The following is a 20,214-nucleotide window of genomic DNA, read 5'->3' as shown; positions in this document are numbered from 1 at the left end:
TCAAGCATGTTTCTGACCCCTTGTAATGTGGCATGTTTCTACTGCATAAAGCAATGGAGGAAGCTTATGAGGATGCGACTTTTTGCAAAAGGCTACGCCCAAAGTGGGCAAAGGAGCAATATCGGCAAGGAGAATGTTCACGAAGGTGTGAAAGGATCGAGAAGAGGTGTCTAGAGGGGGGTGAATAGACTCTTAGCAAGAAAATTTGCAGTTTTTAATTTTTTAAGTTGAAGTGGAGTGTTGGCATAAGTTTAAACATTCACAATACATATCAAGTAAGCATGACAAGAGTATATGAGCAGCTGAAAGTAAATCATGCAAGTTGAAAGAATGTAAAGGGATGGGATTGGAGTGTGCAAACGCAATTCGAGACACGAAGATTTTTGGCGTGGTTCCGATAGGTGGTGCTATCGTACATCCACGTTGATGGAGACTTCAACCAACGAAGGGTAACGGTCGTGCGAGTCCACGGAGGGCTCCACCCACGAAGGGTCCATGAAGCAACCTTGTCTATCCCACCATGGCCATCGCCCACGAAGGACTTGCCTCACTAGGGTAGATCTTCATGAAGTAGGCGATCTCCATGCCCGTACAAACTCCTTGGTTCAACTCCACATTCTTGACGGAGGCTCCCAAGTGACACCTAGCCAATCTAGGAGACACCACTCTCCAAAAGGTAATAGATGTTGTGTTGACACCACTCTCCATAATTTTGGGAGAAGTATGCTCGGCCAGTTCACGTTTCCACTATCAATGGTGAATGGCACGGTTCTGCTTTGGGTAAAAACATTGGAGGTGAGTCCTCTCGGCTTCTCTTCTTCCGCCTCTATTCTTATCCCTTTATGCCATGGTTACTTACGTTTTGGCCTTTATGGCGTGAATTGGCTCGGTAAATAATGCACTACTGGTTTTCAAAGTTCCTGATAGCTAGTTAGGTGACTCGATGTTCCTCTGGCTATAGAAGAACTCATTTGTTGAGTCTGTTCTAGTATGTTTTAGGTTTACAAAAGGGCTCTGTTCTAGGTAGGTTACTTGGCATTCGATTTCCCTTGCTTTCTTTGAGAAATTGTTGGGTTGCTGGGTTGATGACTGTTGTGAAGTTGTAGTAATTTTGTGGCCACCATTTTGGCAAAGATGATGCTATGGCGGCGCTGCCAACAGTTGATTTCCGTGACCGACGGTCCTTAACTTTTGTTAGCTCCTTTACATTGGATGGATGTCTCAGTTTTGTCATCTTTTTGGTTTTGAGAAAAGCATGTTGTTTTTGACGTCTCCTGGCAGTGCCTTCCAATATTTAGTGTGAGATTGATTGTCTAGTGTCTTTTTTGGTCACTCACAAAAGGCTTGCAGATTGTGTAGTGATGATATGTATTGTAGGATTTAGATGCTAGTATCTTGTAGCATTTTGATATCTTTTCTTGGAACCAATTATTGTGCTAGTCAATTTGTGGCAGCAACCTCCAGCCTTCCGCTGGGAAGCTTTTGGAGCTTGTGTTGGCTGTAGTTTCTTCACGACTGTTTGTCAGGTTTGCTGGGTGCCAATGATGTTGTTTATATTAGTTTTCTACTCTTTGATTTTGGTTTGTTGCTAGTTCAGAGTGTCATTGAATTCAGATTGTACTGTAAGTGTTAGACGGCACTATATTGACTTGTGTCATATATTGCATATGCTTGACAACTCATCATCAAACTTGTGACATATATTTAGAAGTCTGCTCCAGTAGCTACCTTGTGAATTTGTGGTTGATATTGATGACAGTTACTCCTTGTTTATCTGTTGTCCCCAGCCAGGGACTTTGCAATGAAAGGATTTGTTTTTCTGCTGGAGCGATATGCTGAAGACGCCTATCTTGGTGGACTTGCAGTTCTGTTGGGGTTTTCAGCTGGAGCGATATGCTGAAGATGCCTATCTTGGTGACATGCCGAAGGATCTCAATGGTGCCGACTTTCATTGAGGATGTGAAGTTGCAGTTCTGAACATGGTTTTCCTAGTGCGGAGTGCTGGATGTAGGCCTATCTGTTTGGCCAATGAGCCTCTCTCTCTGGTGGTTTCCTAGGGCAGGTTACTGTTGCGGATGACTTGTCAATGAGCATCTACAGCAGCTCTCGCCTTATGCGACGACAACGAGTTCACCGTGCTGCAACCGCCTCTCGACGGCCTGTACATGGTATTATGCTCGGCCAGCTCTCATCTCCACTGTCAACACGGCATGGCGTGGTTTTGGCCTTGGCTACAAACATTGAAGGTGAGTCCTCTTGGCTTCTCTTCCTCCTCTATTCCTTTCCCTTGCTCTGGGCATGTCGAGCTGTGGCCTTTTTGCCATGGAAACCTAGGTTTTGGCCTTGATGGCCTCGATTGACTCAGTAAATGATGCGCTACTGGTTGTCAAAGTTCTTGATAGCTAGTTAAGCGACTCAATGTTTCTCGCTATGGAAGGAACATTGTTGCCTTGCTAGGTTGATGGCTGCTGTGACTGGTTGGTTTGATCCATTCTTGCTGTATGTTCCTAGTATTGATTTGATGAAATAGTTGTAATTAAGAAATGCTCATGACCTTTTTAGTCAACCCAGAGACACCTGGAATGTACTCTAAAAGCTTGTGCAGTCTGAAAGTTTTAGTCAATGCTTGACACATTGTTAGACTTAACTATATAGAAGACACCCATTTTGTTGTACATAACCTATTCTGTCCACTTCGTCATCTTAAAGTAAGCAGCAAGATGTTTCAGTTATCATGAGGTGGTATATACACCACACGCTAAAATGGCATATGATGTGTTTGACATCACTATATTGACTTGTGACATATATTTAGAAGTCTGCTCCAGTAGCTATCTTGTGAAGTTGCTGTTGATATTGATGGCATTTACTCCTTATTTATCTGCTGTCCCCAGCCATGGACTTTTCAATGAAATGAGTTTTTTTTCTGCTGGAGCGATATGCTGAAGATGCCTATCTATTTCGACTTGTAGTTTTGTCAGGGTTTTCTTTGAGAAGCCACCTGGTTGAATCGAAGGTTGTCAACGGTGCCGAGTGTCATTGAAGACATGAAGTTGCAGTTATGAACCTGGTTTTCCTCGTGTGGAGTGCTGGATGCAGGCCTATCTATTTGGCCAAGGAGCCTCTTTCCCTGGTGGTTTCCCAAGATGTACACAGTTTCTTGCACTAGCAACTACTACATTTGCTTGTTGGGATGAATTTCTGTACATTATTTCTTCTTTTTTGGTAGACCTATGCTGGGAAGTGTAAATTTGTAGGGAAGTTCCTCCTATTGGTATGGAATGGGTTGTAATTTTGGAATGAACAAGGCACATTCATTTTGTGTTGAATAAATTTGTATAGCCATTGTGTATGTGATTCTTCCCAACGCGTTATGCTGCCAAAATTTCTGTTGAAATTTCCCCCGGACTTGTCAAAATCTAGGCCCTTTTTTGTCAAGTTCTCAAACTCACGGGGGCTTGTGGTAAATAAGTAGGCCCTTCTGTGTGAAGTTTTCAAACTCAAGGGGGTTTCTGGTAAATAAATAGGCCCTTTTGTGTCAAGTTTTCAAACTCAAGGAGGGTCGTGGTAAAGAAAACGTTTGTCGCGGAGTGACATTCTTTTTGTGCTTATTTGTTCCTTCTAAGTATGATTAAATGTAGAACTCGTACAAAAAAGCATTCCTGATAAGGACGCCGTAGTAAAGTTTAATTTGTACCTCTTGATTCATTTCATGGCTATTTGCATGTTTCTTGCCATTGGGCATTGGTAATGTAGTTTAGTCACAAAACAGGGCATCAGTCTCTTCACAAGGCCATAGGGAAGAAATTATTGCCGACCTTTACACAGAAACAATGGATCCACAAAAGGGACGTGTTGGTGGTGGCATGATAAGGTAATGCAAGATACATACGGAAGTATTTGCCTAGTATTTGCACTCTGTGTGGCCTCGAATATTTTTTCGATAGAAGGGGCCACACGGCCCCCATTTTCATTATGAAAATGGAGTTGTTTACAAGGCATCAAACCAACATTACATCACTGATCTAGAAGCCACACCAGGATGCTCCAGCCTATCCAGCCTAATCATCACACCACGGATATATATCACCACATCAGGATGCTTCAATCTGCCCAAAACTAACCATGGAAGGGCCTAGTGCTACGCTAGCTATAAAGGTATCAACAGACTAAAGGACGATAACCAAATTAACATAAATGCTTTGAAGCCAGCAAGCATTTCCAGCGGCTAGCTTCACAAAATCCTTCCCACATGCGGCGCCAAACCATGCCCTCCTCTGAAGATATCACGAGTCACCCTCACGATACGCCTAGACACCTGATGAAGCATGCTTTGCACCCCTCTTTTCTGCAAATTTTTCCATGAGTCAAGTAGGGAACAAACAAGAAAGATAATGTCAGTAGGATCTCTAGGCATAACACTTTGAAAACATGATTTGTTCCTTGTTTTCCAAATAGACCACAAGAGAGCAGCGGTACCCAATAAAACAACTACTCTATCTTTGCCAGTATATCTAGACAGCCAGTTCTGGCATAGGTCGAAAAAAGACATTGGAGCTCTCTGGCTCCCTAGAGCACATCCCACAATATTTCACGGGAACTTAGCTAAGGAACAAGTGAAAAATAAATGGTTCACACTCTCCTCACAGTCACAAAATTCACAATACTTAGCACCTTTCCAGCCTTTTTTACTCAGATTGTCCTTGGTCAGAATCCTATTTTTGATTACTAACCAAGAGAATGCCTTAACTTTAAGAGGCATCTTCATCCTCCATAGTTTTTTAAAGGGAAAACAACTTGTCTAGCTATAAGATAGTGATACAGAGATTTAACGGAAAAGCTACCGGAGTTTGTAAGTAACCATTTAACTTTGCCAGGCTTATCCGACAAAATCACCTGACCACACATATCAAGTAACTTATTCCACATATCAAGAGTCTCCCCATGTAAACATCTTCTGAACCTAATACAATTAAACTCCAAGGTAAATACTTTCCAATAGTAACATGTTTGCAAAAGGTTAGATTATAAAGACGAGGAAAAGTCAAACAAAGAGGAGTATCCTTTATCCACGCATCTTCCCAAAATCTAGTTTTACGTCCATCCCCCACAATTCTCTGACAACAGCTATAGAAAATATTCTTAACTTCCAGTAAGCCATTCCAGAAGTGGGGGTTGTTAGGAGATGATTCGCATTGAGTCAAAGTTTTCTTCTTCAGATACTTTGCTCTAATCATCTCCTGCCAGTCCCCCTCCTCATTTTCTAGTCTCCAGAGCCACTTACAAAGAAGACTAACATTTTTAACATCTAGATTAGTAACCCCCAGTCCTCCCTGGTCCCTAGGTTGGCACACATCATTCCAGTTGACCAGGTGGTACTTCCACACTCCCTCCCTTTCTTGCCAAATCAAACGAGCTCGGAAAAATCAAAGCGTTTACGCACACCTTTAGGCAATCTAAAGAAGGAAAGCATGTGACTAGGAACACTACTCAAGCAAGTCTCAGTAAGAATAAGTCTCTCTCCCATAGGAAGAAAGCTCCCTTGCCAGGTAGCTGCTTTCTTCTCACATTTCTCCTCAGCAGGTTTCCAATCGCTATTACTAAGTTTCTTATAGTGTAGAGGCATAGCCAGGTAGCGAAAAGTAAAGGTTCCAATTGTGCAAGTAAAGATCTGAGCATATTCCTTCTGTCTTACTAAACCTCGCTTTTTAAAAAATTAATTTTTAGACCAGTCAAGTGCTCAAAGACACAAAGAATGATTTTAAGATTCCTAGCTCCTTCCAAGTCGCCCTCAAAACAAAAAATCGTGTCATCAGCATATTGTAAAACAGAAAGGCCACCTTCATAAATCTGAGGGGCTAGACCTTTTATAAACCCTTGCTCCTGAGCCCTTCTAACCAGGGTCACCAGGACATCAGCAGCTATATTAAACATCAAGGGGGAGAAGGGACCCCCCTGCCTTAGACCTTTTCTAGTAGTAAACTAATTGCCCAACATCTCATTTAAAGTAATAGTGACTTTCCCATCACAAATGGCTGACTTGGTCCAATGAATAAACTTTTCAAGGAACCCTTTCATTTCTAACACAAAAAGCATAATGTCCCAGTTAATTTTATCGTAAGCTTTCTCAAAATCGACTTTAAAAAGCACACCAGAGAGCTTGTTTCTATGAAGATAGTGCATGGTCTCATGTAACATTACTACATTATCCAACAAATAACGCCCTTTAATAAACGTTGTTTGGATCTTAGACACTATCTTGTCAGCAACTAACATAGCTCTAGTGTTCAAAACCTTGGTAAAAATCTTAAAAGGAACATTAAGCATACAGATAGGTCTATACATCTGAATCTTATCAGCCCCCTGGCCTTTGGCAATCAATGTAACAACACCATAATTTAGCCTAGAGAGGTCCAATTTGCCATCAAAAAATCATTAAATAGCTGAAGTAGATCAGAACAAATTAAATCCCAAAATACTTGGTAAAATTCAACGGCCATTCCATCGGGGCCAGCCGCTCGATTATGTTTCATAGAGAAGACAACAAGCTTGATCTCTTCCAAGGAGAATCTAGCAGTCAACATTTTCTTATCTTTAATATCTAAACAAGCAGGAACGGAAATATTTAGGGAGATAGGTAAAAGGTCTACAGGACCAAAAAGCTCTTTATAGAACTTGGTAGCATAGTCCAATAGCTCCTTATCGCCTTGGATAATAACCCCATCTTGCACAAAACGAAAGATCTTGTTCTTTCTTTTCCTACCGCTCGCCTTAATCATAAAATATCTAGTGATGTTATTCCCTTCCCTGAGATCTCTCTCTTTAGAGCGTCGATACCATTTGATTTCCTCCTCTCTCAAAATCTTATTCAGACTACACTAAAGGTCTTTTCTAAGTTCATAGTCAGCTACTGATAACCCAGTTAGCTCACATCTCCTACCAAGATCATCTAGTTGAGAACTTAGAGTGTTTCTCTTTTTCCTATAAGCCCCCTCCACATTGAGATTCCAGCCTTTCAGGCATCTTCTCAAGTTCCTCATTTTCTGCATCCAAATGGCCAAATTATCCTTGCCATTCACATTAGAATGCCAAATTTTATTAACTACCACTACAAGAAATATGTCAACTTGTGACCTTGACTATTGGTCACTGAAAGGTCATTGTTTTTCATTTGCGACCTTTTTTTGACCAAAATATGCCTATTGTTTTGTTTTGGTCACTAGCAGCCTCCCCAGGCCACGTACGCATCCGACGTGGCAATCTGATGTGGCACAAGAATCAGCCTGGTCCAATTCAATTTTCTACATGGGCCTAGCCCAACAATTCGGCCTTTTTAATGTATTTTTTTCCTGTGCTTTTATTAGCTACATGGGTCTGGCCCAACAATTCAGCCTTATTGATTTCTTTGCGTGGCCCTTTTAACATCACATTTTATTTTTGATCATGTATTTTTCTGGTCCATTTATTTGTTGGGCCTTTCATGTTTTTCCCTCAAAATAATTGTCCAATATAACTTGGGCCTAGCCCAGTTCTTAAAAAATTGATCCAATCCAAAAAAAATATTATGCCATTGACATTACAACACATCACCACAAGCTATCTTGGGCCTAGCCCAGTTCTGATACATTTTCAAAGCATTCATTCCAGCAATACTATTTGAGGCTGGCTGGCTGGCTGAGCTACTACTGACTGACTGCGGGCTAACTAAGTTTTTACAAACAAAAATCAAACGCTACTGCATTTGCATGGCGCTGCTGAAATACTCCAGGATCGTGAAAAAAATAGAACTAGCCTATCTGGTACTTAACAGCAACCAAACATGTAATCTAATTAATGGAAAGATTTCTTCTCCAAGTCCCACTTCTCCCTTAGCAAGCAATGACAGGCTGATGCAAAACATCTAAGCATTCAAAAGAGAACAAAAGGTAAGTCACTGATAGAATATAGAGTACTTTTAAAATAAAAAGTAAAGATACACCAGTATATTATCATTCTACTTATTATTATTATTAACCAGATCATTCTACTTATCCAGAATATGGCTATTGATCAAAATTGGGAATTGAATTGGCACATATGACAAACTTAGCAGCAAACAAGCATGGAATGTTTCACATACACGACAAGGTTTAAAAACCATCATTCAAAGTTACAGCAGATCAAAGTTCCATTTGAGTATATGGAATAACATTCATATTCAATCAATAGTACCTATTAAACTACCAGGTGCATGATGGAATTAAACAGACACTAGCTATTCATCTTGCCATCTACTGTAACAGAGCAACTATGTCAAAGTTAATTATGTGTATGTCACATGATACATGCATCAGGCATAAGGACATCAAGCATCAGGCCCATATCTGTTCAGCAAGACAGAGTACATACCTTTGTGTCGATGCAATGGATGGGGCTGCAGTTGAACACTTGAACATATGGTCCGCATCATCGTTGACGCTGGACGTCGCACGTACTTGTCCATTTAGAAGTATGCCATGAAAGATGTTACACAAGCAAGTATTAGCATAAAGTAGAGCTTCTACAGTACATGCAAGCTTTAGATATGAAGGACCAAGAAAACTATTCTGGAAAATATCTAAAGTTACAAAAAAGCATGTATTGGTCTGAGCTTAAAGGAACAAGCGCCGGTACTTGAGCTTAAACATGTTTTATTTTTACAAGCACCTCTCTAAGCATATTGCATTGTACACATGGCCTAAGACAAGTGGAGTTAAATAAAATCTGGGTGTTGAATATTTTTGCAACTAAGTCAAACTGATGTTTCATCTACCAGAAATAAAATTTAAAGCACATCAACCTTAACACTAAAAGAAAGTGCACAGAACTAAGTTCATCTATTTCATTGTTTCATACAGGAAGTAGGTGACACAAGAGGCTGCAGCAGTTGAGTTTGATTGTTTAGGCAAGATGGCATCTTGTATAAATTATTACGGCATAGTTGCAACTGTTGCTGCAGTCCAACAAAAGATACTAGTGCTTCATACTAGCAAGTATACCAAAATATGCGAAACAGATCATGTCAGTGCGTAGAATTTTAATTGTATCTTGTGAAAGAAAAAGGGCCACAATTGTGGCAGATTCAAGGAGGAAACCTGGTGCATTGGAACCAAAACTTTGCATAAAATTCGATCCATATTTTAGTAGCAAAACAAGCAGCAGCAGCAGCATCATGACAGACAAACAGACAGGGGATATCATATCATTCTTGAAGACATAGCACCAACAGCATGTCAGATCACCACATGGATCGAACGAACGAAATGAACCATGAATGAATCACCTTTTTTAGGGGTATCAATGAATCGTTGGAGTTGGGCTGCCTAGTTGTTGTTCCTGGTTGCATGTTGGGCCTTGCCGAGCGAGGCCTTGTTGGACTTGTTCCCGGTGGATGAGGACCTCGCTGCCTTGCGCGTCGATTCCAGCCCTCCTCTGCTTCTCTGCGCGCGTCGATTCCAGCATTTGTGCTATACAAATTAGCACTGGTCCTCCCCTGGCATCAAACAATACATAGCAGTACATGACTTAGTTTGTAGTCACCAAATTATCCAGAACTAGCAGGATTCATGATAAATAGCAGTTTTCTGGTGAACGCAACACAAAATGAAGGATTCATGATCTACTAATGACTTCTAGCTTAAAAAAAACACTTCTGGCCTAGTAAGCAATAGTATAGCATGCACTTGTTAAGTTCTTAACAGAATCAACAAAGGAGCAGCAGGTAGCTGACCTTTGTGCCCTTGACACTGGAGCTCCATGGACCTGAGCTTGGTGGTGACCAATCAACAGTCGCTGCAAGGAGAGAGAGGAAAGCAGAGGTTAATCACGGGTACCTTGGCTTGAATTCAACATCAATTTGTTGATTCAACATCAAGTTGTCCAGTGCAACAGAGCAACAAGTCAAGTGATGTCATGTGCGTGCGTGAGAAAACTACATTAGGCCAAATGTAATAGAGAAGGGGAGCACCTTGGCGTGGAGGAGCGTCTGCTACCTTAAGGAGGCGGTCAGCCTCGGTGCCAAACCTGAAGATACTTGTATGGCATGCTCTTTGGCGATATGAGGATGCCTTCGATATTATCACCCCCAAAGATTTTTATCCTGCCATCCCTGTAGTTTGAAGCGCAGTCACCATCAATACAACAGGAAGTGAACTCAACATGGACACAGAAAATGTGCTCAAGGGTTTGCTTAGCGACTTGAGCAATGATCTAAACCGCATTCGGGCTTCAAGCTTAAGATTGAAAGGGGGATGGAACACTACAAATGACCTACTGTACTTTACATGCTTATTATTTGGATGTCTTGTTATATGACACAAGAAATGGTTGCTCGGATTCAGAGGGTGGTAACACAACTTGACAGATATATCAGCTTCAGTTTTACTATTTTACAGTGCAAGCAAAGTTAGGAGGAGTGGAGGTTGGGGACTCAGTGTCCCGACGGCGAGGAGCCGCTGCACGGGGTCGAACGCCATGACGGAGGCGGCATAGGGGACACTGTAGTGGAGCGCGATCTGCGCGTCCAGCTGGGCCACATCGCCGGCCACCCCTCCTCCTCCTCCACCACCTTCTCCTTTTTCTCCGCCCCCTCCCTGCAGCAACATCCAAACAAATAGAATCACCAACACGAACACGGGCAGCGCCGGAAGAAAACCCCCAAATCTGACGGGATGGAGCGAGAGAGGGGGTGGGGCGAGACCTGGTGCAGCTTCTTCTGCAAGAAGCGCTTTGCGAACATCGGGGACGGGGCGGTTCGTTGAAGCTGAGCGAGGAGAAGAAGGGCGCGAAGAAGGCCTCGGGATCCCGCACCTGCACGGCCTCCGCCGCCCCTCCTTCCTACTACCGCAGCAGCAGGGACGCCATCATCCAGTACTCCACTCCGTGCTGCCAGGTGGAGTATCCGCGGCCAGAGACGACAGAGCCGGCATCGTGGTTGGTGACGACGAAGGAGAAGACGATGAAGATGAGCCGGCGTCGCGTCCGGTGGCTCAGCCAAATGCCGTCGCCGAGGACGACGAGGGAGAGGACCAGGACCCGGTGGCAACCATGTCCACGACGGCCTCTGTCTCGGGCCAGTTGGATCTGAGAGTGGGGAGGGGAGGGATCTGGATCGGGAGCGCGATGGGGAGGGCCGAGCGGTGACCGTGTGGGGGGAACGCCGGAGGAGTGGGGTGGGGGCAGCGGTGCGTCGAGATCCAAAGGGAGGGAGTGAGGTTGGGGGCGGCGACGGGGGATCCAGAAGGAGTGGTGTGCGGCGGCGGTGGATCCAGAGAGAGGGAGAGGGTGAGAGCGGTAGGGTTCGCTGCGTGGGGAGAGAGTGGAGTGGTGTGCGGTGGTTTTTTTTAGGGGTAGCTCGCGGTGGGTGAGGTGAGGGTCGTTGGATTCAGGAGGATCCGACAGTGGTTTATCCATGATCCACGTGAGAGGCCTTTGGACCAATCAGAACGTAGTATACAGGTGTGATATTTTGACCATTTAAATTGGTCATAATTGACTAAAAGTAAGGTGCTAAATCATGTTAGCTATTTTATTATGAGCTGAAAATATGAAGAAAAAAACTTCTCATTGTGTCAACAAATTTGAGTATAGTTTTCAGGAATAATCATAAATTGAAATAAGACAAATATTTTTTTAAGAGTTATGAGAAATGAGTTCTCTTAAATCATTTTTTTCATTTTTCGAGTGTCCAAAATGAGTTTTTTTTGTGAAGGACCTATAATATATTTGTTGCAAAATTGGACCAATTCAATTTTCTAAAATACTACGACATATTTAATGCATAATTGACCAAATGGTTGGGTGTCAAAATATTCGATCCACCTCTGGTGAAAAAGACAAATTTCCGCCGATTCAGTTGGAAGCGGGTCAAATTTGAACTGCGGCTGCCTCATAGTTTGCTTTTTATTTTTTTCCAAAAATCATTTCTAGGTACATAAGTATCTATTTAATCAGAGAAACATCAAAAGTTTTCCAAGATTCAACCACTAGCTAGGAACGGTCAAGCTCGCCGCTTTGACCGCATTTTGAAACAGGCATAAAAATTACAAAAAAATCAAAATTTAGAAAACCTTCGCATTGTGTCATTATATGTGACCAAGTTATGAGGAAAAACAATAAACTTACAATACAGCAATTCTTTTAAAAAAGTGTTCTCAAAAACGAGCTATCATGTGTGGAGATCAATGGCTTTCAAGCCAAATGATCAATCTTATAGCCACATTCATGGCATAGTTTGTTCAGATGATCTCATATTGTGCACAAGGGTGCATATTGGAATGGCAAACAATGTTTTCTAAGGAAACTTTCATTTTCTTCGGACGAAAAAAATCATTTTTCATTTTCCGAGTGCCCCAAATGAGGTTTTTTTTGTGAAGGACCTACCAAATAATTGTTGCAAAATTGGACCAAATCATTTTTCTAAAATACTAGGCCATATTTAATGCACAATTGACCAAATGGTTGGATGTAAAAAGTTTTGATCCACCTCTGGTGAAAAAGACAAATTCCCGCCGATTCAGTAGGAAGCGGGTCAAATTTGAACTGCAGCTGCCTCATAGTCTGCGCTTTATTTTTTCCAAAAATCATTTCTAGGTACATAAGTATCTATTTAATGAGAGAAACATCAAAAGTTTTCCAAGATTCAACCACTAGCTAGGAGCGGTCAAGCCCGCCGTTTTGATCGCATTTTGAAACGGGCATAAAAATTTAGAAAAAATCAAAAATTGGAAAACCTTCGCATTGTGTCATTATATGTGACCAAGTTTCCAGGAAAAATAATAAACTTGTAATACGGAAATTATTTTAAAAAAGTGTTCTCAGAAATGAGATATCATGCGTGAAGATTCATGTCTTTTAAGCCAAATGATCAATCTTATGGCCATATTCATGGCATAGTTTGTTCAAATGATCCCATATTGTGCATAAGGGTGCATCTTAGAATTCCAAACAATGTTGCCTAAGGGAGTTTTCAGTTTCATTGCACAAAAGAGTCATTTTCCATTTTTCGAGTGCCCCAAATGAGGTTTTTTGTGAATGATCTACCAAATAATTATTGAAAAATTGGACCAAATCATTTTTCTAAAATACTAGGCCATATTTAATGCACAATTGACCAAATGGTTAGGTGTAAAATGTTTTATCCACCTCTGGTGAAAAAGACAAATTCCCGCCGATTTAGTAGGAAGCGGGTCAAATTTGAACTGTAGCTGCCTCATAGTTTGCTCTTTATTTTTTCCAAAAATCATTTATAGGTACATAAGCATCTATTTAATCAGAGAAACACCAAAAAAATTCCAAGATTCAACCACTAGCTAGGAACGGTCAGGCCCGCCGTTTTGACCGCATTTTGAAACGGGCATAAAAAATTCAAAAAAAATCAGAAAATTGGAAAACCTTCGCATTGTGTCATTATATATGACCATGTTTCCAGGAAAAGTAATAAACTTGTAATACGGTAATTTTTTTAAAAAAGTGTTCTCGGAAATGAGCTATCATGCGTGAAGATTCATGGCTTTCAAGCCAAATAATCAATCTTATGGCCACATTCTTGGCATAGTTTGTTCAAATGATCTCATATTGTGCACAAGGGTGCATCTTGGAATTCCAAACAATGTTGCCTAAGGGAGTTTTCATTTTCTTTGCACAGAAAATACATTTTCCATTTTCCGAGTGCCCGAAATGAGTTTTTTTAAGGACCTACCATATATTTGTTGCAAAATTGGACCAAATCAATTTTATAAAATACTAGGCCATATTTAATTCACAATTGACAAAATGGTTGGGTGTCAAAAGTTTTGATCCACCTCTGGCGAAAAAGACAAATTCCCGCCGATTCAGCAGGAAGCGGATCAAATTTGAACTGCAGCTGCCTCATAGTTTACTATTTATTTTTTCCAAAAATCATTTATAGTTACATAAGTACCTATTTAATCATAAATACATGGTTTGGTGACGATACGTCGAGGTTTGGGCGGTGGCCGAGGCCCCCAACTCTAGAGCGCGTAAACTCGCGTGCCCGCCGCATGGTCACCGCGTGACCGTGGCGTTGCCATGTGTTCTGGGCAGCCTAGGCATGTCTAATGGGTTGGGCACTCCCCAGGTAGGTGCTAGGAAGAAAATTACAACATAAGATTTTCACGAGGAGACCGATCGATGCTCAAACATGAATTAGCAGCCAAGTGTTTGATTAGCGGTACGGGAAATGTACATGGCTAATGGGCGTGAGTTTTGGATGAGGATGATCAGTTACTAAGAAGACCGTCTTCACAAATTTTCAGCTCAAAAGAAGGAGCCTAGGTGGTACTTGTTTTGCAAACTACCACACTGGACATAACTACGAATGTTGAAGCTCGGCTCAAAATAATGAATGGATTGAGCTGGCATTTGGTGGAGGATGGTTATTTGGGCATAGGAAAGCACTGTAGAAAATGGATACTATTTGGACATGCCAAAGTGGTACTTCCTTCACAAACTATTGTTCTGAACAGAATACGAAAATGAATATTTTTGAATTATTTTTGAACTAGGAAAGGAAGGTTTTTACATATTTGACGAAGATATGACCCAAAGAATTTATAAGATTTTTTTGGGAATTTTGGGAATGACAAAAATATAGGTTGCTTCACAACCTAGGGCAAAAACTGCCACATGGACATGACACATAGGCAAAACTGATGGGGTGGCGCCTAGTCATAGCAACCCACCACAATTTACAAGGCTATGACTAGCGTTGGTCGTTAACAACTAGAAATAAGGCGGCGGACTAGTGTTGTTTGCTTTATGACTATTTCATGTAAGGAAATTACGACCTTTCTGACCAAAATGGTCGCAATGGTTTAGGGTTTGGAGCCCCCCGAACAGCTTTTGACCAATTGGTCTGAAATGGTCATAGATCTATGACCATTTCTTCCAGGGTCACTCACAGAAGGTCACTAGTTAACATATTTCTTGTAGTGTACAGCAGCAAGATCATCTCTGGTAAACCAACATAATTCAAAACGAAAAGGTTTATTAGCTGTAAGGGTTTTAACCCCGTTATGCATAAGCAAGGCTGCATGGTCACAGACAGCTCTAACCAGTGTCCTCACAGTAACTAGTGGAAATTTTAACTCCCAAGCGGGGCTAACTAAGATCCTATCCAACTTAACAAAAAGGGGATCAATCTGGTTATTCGACCAAGTAAAATTTCGCCCAGAAAGCTCAAGCTCCTTCAGGCCCCAATGCTCAATAATAGAATTGAAAAAAAAGACCATTTAGGAAGCTTCTTGGCCTTGTTCCTATCCTTGCTCCTAATGATATTAAAATCACCGCGAACAACAAAAGGATGATCATTACACCCAAGCATATGCACAAAATCAATCAAGAAATCTTCTTTGTCTCTGGAGTGAGCAGCTCCATAGACATTGACCAGATTCCATTTGAAACCCGTCCTCTTATCCATAAGAGTCATCCTAGTCAAGTATTTACTAGCTACACAAGTATCTACTTCAAATAAATCTTCTCTATCTCTAACCCCCATAAGCAAGCCAACCGAAGCACCAACAGATGGCTGCCAAAGCCAAATAAAGGTGAAACGGCCGCTAACCCCAGCCAGCCACGGGTCAGCGAACGCGCGCCTTTTTGTTTCTTGAATACAAACAAATTCTAGCTTATGCTCCGAGATAGTTTCTGCAAGAAATCTTCTCTTTTCAGGTTCCCCTAATCCTCTAGCATTCCAAAAAATATCAGCCATAAAAAAACTTTATATATAATCATGTATCATTACCAACACTACATCGAACCTTTGGTTTAACACTGAATGCACCAGTGCAAACCTTTCTTTTAGGTTTAAACAAAGAAGATAACATCAATATTTCCTCTCTTAGATCCTCATCCTCTTCGGAATCCGAATCAGAATCAGAAGCTAAATTCTTAATAGCATCAGGGTCAAAACTATCCAGTTTTGACTCAGTATCATTATCTTTTCTATCCTCTTTCCTTAATTTGACAGTAAATAGATCACTTCTAGACTTTTCTAATTCCTTAATCATAGAAATAGATCGCTCTATTTCCTCAGGACTCCTACCTAAGCTAACATCAATAGAACTAGTAATATGGGAAATAAAGCTTAGAAGATAATATGGGAACTAGTAATATGAGATAATTCGAGGCTCTACCTAAGCCTCGAATATGTACACACATAAAATGGACCCTTGAGTGAGTGCACGTGATGATTGTGTGTCGATGGGGGAATATGACACATTAGCTTAGAAGATGCTAACGAACAGGACTCGCCATCCAAGCTGTGCATTTTACCTTTAGGACCTCCAAGATGTGCATGCATGCAGTCACTCGATCCTCTTCACTTAAGCCATGTCACGGGAACGGTGAAGCCACAAACACAGCTCGCTGGCAATTGATCACAAGTCGTTAATGGACATATACGACCAGGGAGTTGTGCTATGCTTACCTTACATGAGCGCCATGCAAGGCAGGCTAGAGCCAAAATTATATTTGGTCAAATGATGGTCAACACCATCTCATATCATCATGCCTACATTTTCTCGATATATTTTATTACCAACTAATAGTACTTCTTTCGTCCGAAAAAACTTGTCCCAAGCTTGTCCCTCAAATGGACGTATCTAACACTAACTTAATGCTAGATATATCTGTTTGAGGGACAAACTTTTTTGAACGGAGAGAGTACTATATAAGAGGTGTTGTCTATGGCAGCAATTCAAATTTTAGAGTATCTCGCATGATTCTCATTCCGATGACCGGCAAAACACCACATACGGTTTTTTTGCCGCGTTAGCGTAGGCGAAGTCCCACATAAACCTAGCCATGGAAACAGAATCATTATGAGCAAAATGCCTTGTACAGCTGCTAGCTCCAGCACATGGTGCATGTGGGTTGTGTTGTCGTTGTGGATGGGAAAGAGAGTGGGCTTAGGGCATATCCAACGGTAAACCCTCCAAGGCTAACACTCAAGTATCATCATTTTCTCATCAAAATGTAACATCTTCAATATAAGTAGATGTCCAACATTATATTTGACTTGGAAATATACAAATTTTAATAAACATACTAATCGATCACCACGACGGCAGAGTCTTGAAAAACACCTCGTTGGACACATCAGAGCGGGCAAACTCTGTGTCGGTAGGAGCGACTGGGGCCTGAGAGGAGACTGGTGTGAGAGTGACGATCTTGGCTTTCTCATTGGCATAGAAGTGTGTGTGACTATTTCTCATCCTACCCACCTTCTTCTATTGGGCAGCCCGATCAAGAAAATCAGTGATTCAACTAATATGCCACGTCAGTCGACTGAGACTTACATAACAAAGTCTTAATCGACTGAGATGTAGATGCATCCTTATTTAATTTTATTTCACCTCGACGCCTCGTCAAAATTGTTTAGTCGACATGACCAACCTAAGGTCAGTACTTGCATTTCTACAACTCATTCATTTCAGAGAGGGCACGTGAAAAGTAAGTACTGACAGGATAATTTGTGTGTCGCATAAAGCACGTCCAATGGAGAGTTGGCCTGCGTCGCCAACGTCGCACTCGCGTGCTTCGCCGAGAATTCCCTCACCGACGAGGTTACCTCATGCTTCGGGGAAATATCTAGTACTCCCATCCTTGAGGTGCTCCCATGCTCCAATCCTTGAGGTACTAGTATATATTGCACTCTGTCTGGCCTCGAATACGTAGGTATTTTGTGCATGCAGGTGATGATTGTGTGTCGATTCTATCGGGAACCACCGATGTTAACGTCACCAACACCACCTGCGTGCCTGGTCATACAAACAAGGGTTTTTATCATTTTTGCCATTAGTTGTGTCCTACTACTCAGTTTTGCCATTAGAAGTTACAACTACTCAAAAATGCCATTGATCCATGAGATATTTGCTCAAAAATGCCATTGTTCCGTTAGATGTTTCCTCAAAAATGCCATTAGACATCGTTATTTTCACATCAAACTCATTGACCATGTTATATGACAAAAATAAGCCTAGACCCACATGTCAGTTCTCTCTATCTCACAATGATAAGTGTGGCCCCACTTGTCAGGAGTAACCAAGCGAATAATTTTATAGGAAAATAAGAACGTCGTTGGGATCAAGTGGGCCCCACACTTTATTGTAGTAAGATAGAAGGAGAGCTGGCATGCTGGTTCATAGGTATTTATGTCATTATAACATGGCAAAAAAGATTTGAGATCACAATAATGGTGCCCAGTGGCATATTTGAACATGTGTCTAACAAAGCGATGGCATTTTCGAGCAGTTGAAATTCCTAGTGGCAAAACTGAGTAGTGGGACACAACCGATGGCATAAATGATAAAAACCCTACAAACAAACATACGTACATACATACCACACCCATGCGTATATTGTACTCCCTCCATCCCATAATGTAATACGTTTTTTGTGTCAATGATGTTGTTTATATTAGTTTTCTACTCTTTGATTTTGGCTTTGTTGCTAGTTCAGAGTGTCATTGAATTCAGATTGTACTGTAAGTGTTTGACGGCACTATATTGACTTGTGTCATATATTGCATATGCTTGACAACTCATCATCAAACTTGTGACATATATTTAGAAGTCCGCTCCAGTAGCTACCTTGTGAATTTGTTGTTGACATTGATGACATTTAGTCCTTGTTTATCTGTTGTCCCCAGCCAGGGACTTTGCAATGAAAGGAGTTGTTTTTCTGCTGGAGCGATATGCTGAAGACGCCTATCTTGGTGGACTTGCAGTTCTGTTGGAGTTTTCAGCTGGAGCGACATGCTGAAGATGCCTATCTTGGTGACATGCCGAAGGATCTCGATTGTGCCGAGTGTCATTGAAGACGTGAAGTTGCAGTTCTGAACATGGTCTTCCTAGTGCGGAGTGCTGGATGTAGGCCTATCTGTTTTGCCAATGAGCCTCTCTCTCTGGTGAGATGGATCTCGATGAGTGCTGGATATGGGCCTACTACGTTTGCTTGTTGGGACGAACTTCTGTACATTCTTTCTTCTTTTTTGCTAGACATATGCTGGCTGTGTAAATTTGTAGGGAAGTTCCTCTGGTTCGTATGGAATGGGTTAAGCTTCATGAATGTAACTTTGGAATGAACAAGCCAGCTTCATTTTAATAAATTTGTTCTGCCATTGTGCATGCGTTCTTCCCAACGTGTTATGCTGCCGAAATTTCTAGCGAAGATTTCCCCGACTTGTCAAAATCTAGGCCCTTTTTTGTCAACATTTCAAACCATGGGGTGGTTTTCTGCAATAACTAGACCCTTTCTTGTGAAGATCTCAAACTCTAGGGGTGCTCCCAGGAAGGCAAAAAAGTACGGCGGAAAAGGATCAGGATCGCCGGAGTCGGAATTGGAGGCTCGTGTCGTCTGTTTGTCCCTCCTGTTGTTTAGAAAGAATAATTTTCCTAGGATTCGTTTATGATATTTGCTATGTAGGACAGCAGAGGGTGTATTTTTCGGATGAAAAAGTGATAGCAAATGCTCCTATAATCTTTTCCATGCCCTTGATACATTGCTCCAAAAACACTCAACCACACCCCCACAATCGTATCTGTCGAAACCTTAAAGTTATTCTTGGTACCACAATGATTTTTGCTAGTAGCGTTGATTACATCTCATGGATAATGCTAGTTGGTTTATTCAGTGGAAGATCATATGTTAATGATGGGACTGGAGATGAGTCAACTTTAATTAGAAGGCGTCCCAAAAATTCGGAGTTTTTAGATCTTGATGCAAAAATTGATAAAAATGGGATTGGAGAGGTCAAAACTTTAGATACCAACGAACTCTGGAAAGATAGGTATTTATGGAGTTGGAATCAGGGTCTGCGGGGCCACCAGGTGGGGACAACCCACCTGGGCATGCCAGGAGGGGGGGCGCCCTGGTGAGTTGTGCCCACCCAGGTGCCCCCCTCCGGTGGTTCTTGGCTTCAGAAATTCTTGTTTATTGTATAAAAATTCCTTGCAAAATTCCGTTCCATTCCGAGAACTAGTTTTGCACAAAAACAACACCATGGTAGTTCTACTGAAAATAGCGTCAGTACGGGGTCAGTTTCATTCAAATCATGCAAATTAGAGTCCAATACAAGAGAAAAAAACGTTAAAAAAGTAGATACGTTGGAGACGTATCAATGCAGGACTAGACAAAGGAAGTTAAAATAAGTTATGATGAACGGTTAAGATTGAC

At 41.6% G+C, this 20,214-nt stretch overlaps 1 protein-coding gene across 2 annotated transcripts; it reads right to left on the bottom strand.

Moving 5' to 3' along the window:
• Positions 1 to 7,553: 7,553 nt before the first annotated feature.
• Positions 7,554 to 11,370, bottom strand: LOC147974462 (uncharacterized). Of its 2 annotated transcripts, XM_087517503.1 has the most exons (7): positions 10,718 to 11,370; positions 10,411 to 10,610; positions 9,986 to 10,126; positions 9,749 to 9,810; positions 9,302 to 9,511; positions 8,389 to 8,473; positions 7,554 to 7,900 (listed from the first exon to the last, which is right to left on the bottom strand). In XM_087517503.1, the coding sequence occupies exons 1-3, from the start codon at positions 10,754 to 10,756 to the stop codon at positions 10,024 to 10,026; spliced, it is 342 nt and encodes a 113-aa protein (XP_087373629.1). In that variant the 5' UTR covers positions 10,757 to 11,370; the 3' UTR covers positions 7,554 to 7,900; positions 8,389 to 8,473; positions 9,302 to 9,511; positions 9,749 to 9,810; positions 9,986 to 10,023. The 2 variants fall into 2 exon arrangements, with proteins under 2 accessions (XP_087373629.1, XP_087373628.1); XM_087517502.1 differs by having other exon boundaries at positions 8,389 to 9,511.
• Between the last annotated feature and the right edge of the window lie 8,844 nt (positions 11,371 to 20,214).

The sequence above is a fragment of the Triticum urartu genome, chromosome 4A (assembly GCF_056163025.1).
Source record: "Triticum urartu cultivar PI428250 chromosome 4A, HENAU_Tu73, whole genome shotgun sequence".
Classification (NCBI taxonomy): domain Eukaryota; kingdom Viridiplantae; phylum Streptophyta; class Magnoliopsida; order Poales; family Poaceae; genus Triticum; species Triticum urartu.
This window is presented reverse-complemented; position numbering and strand designations above follow the sequence as displayed.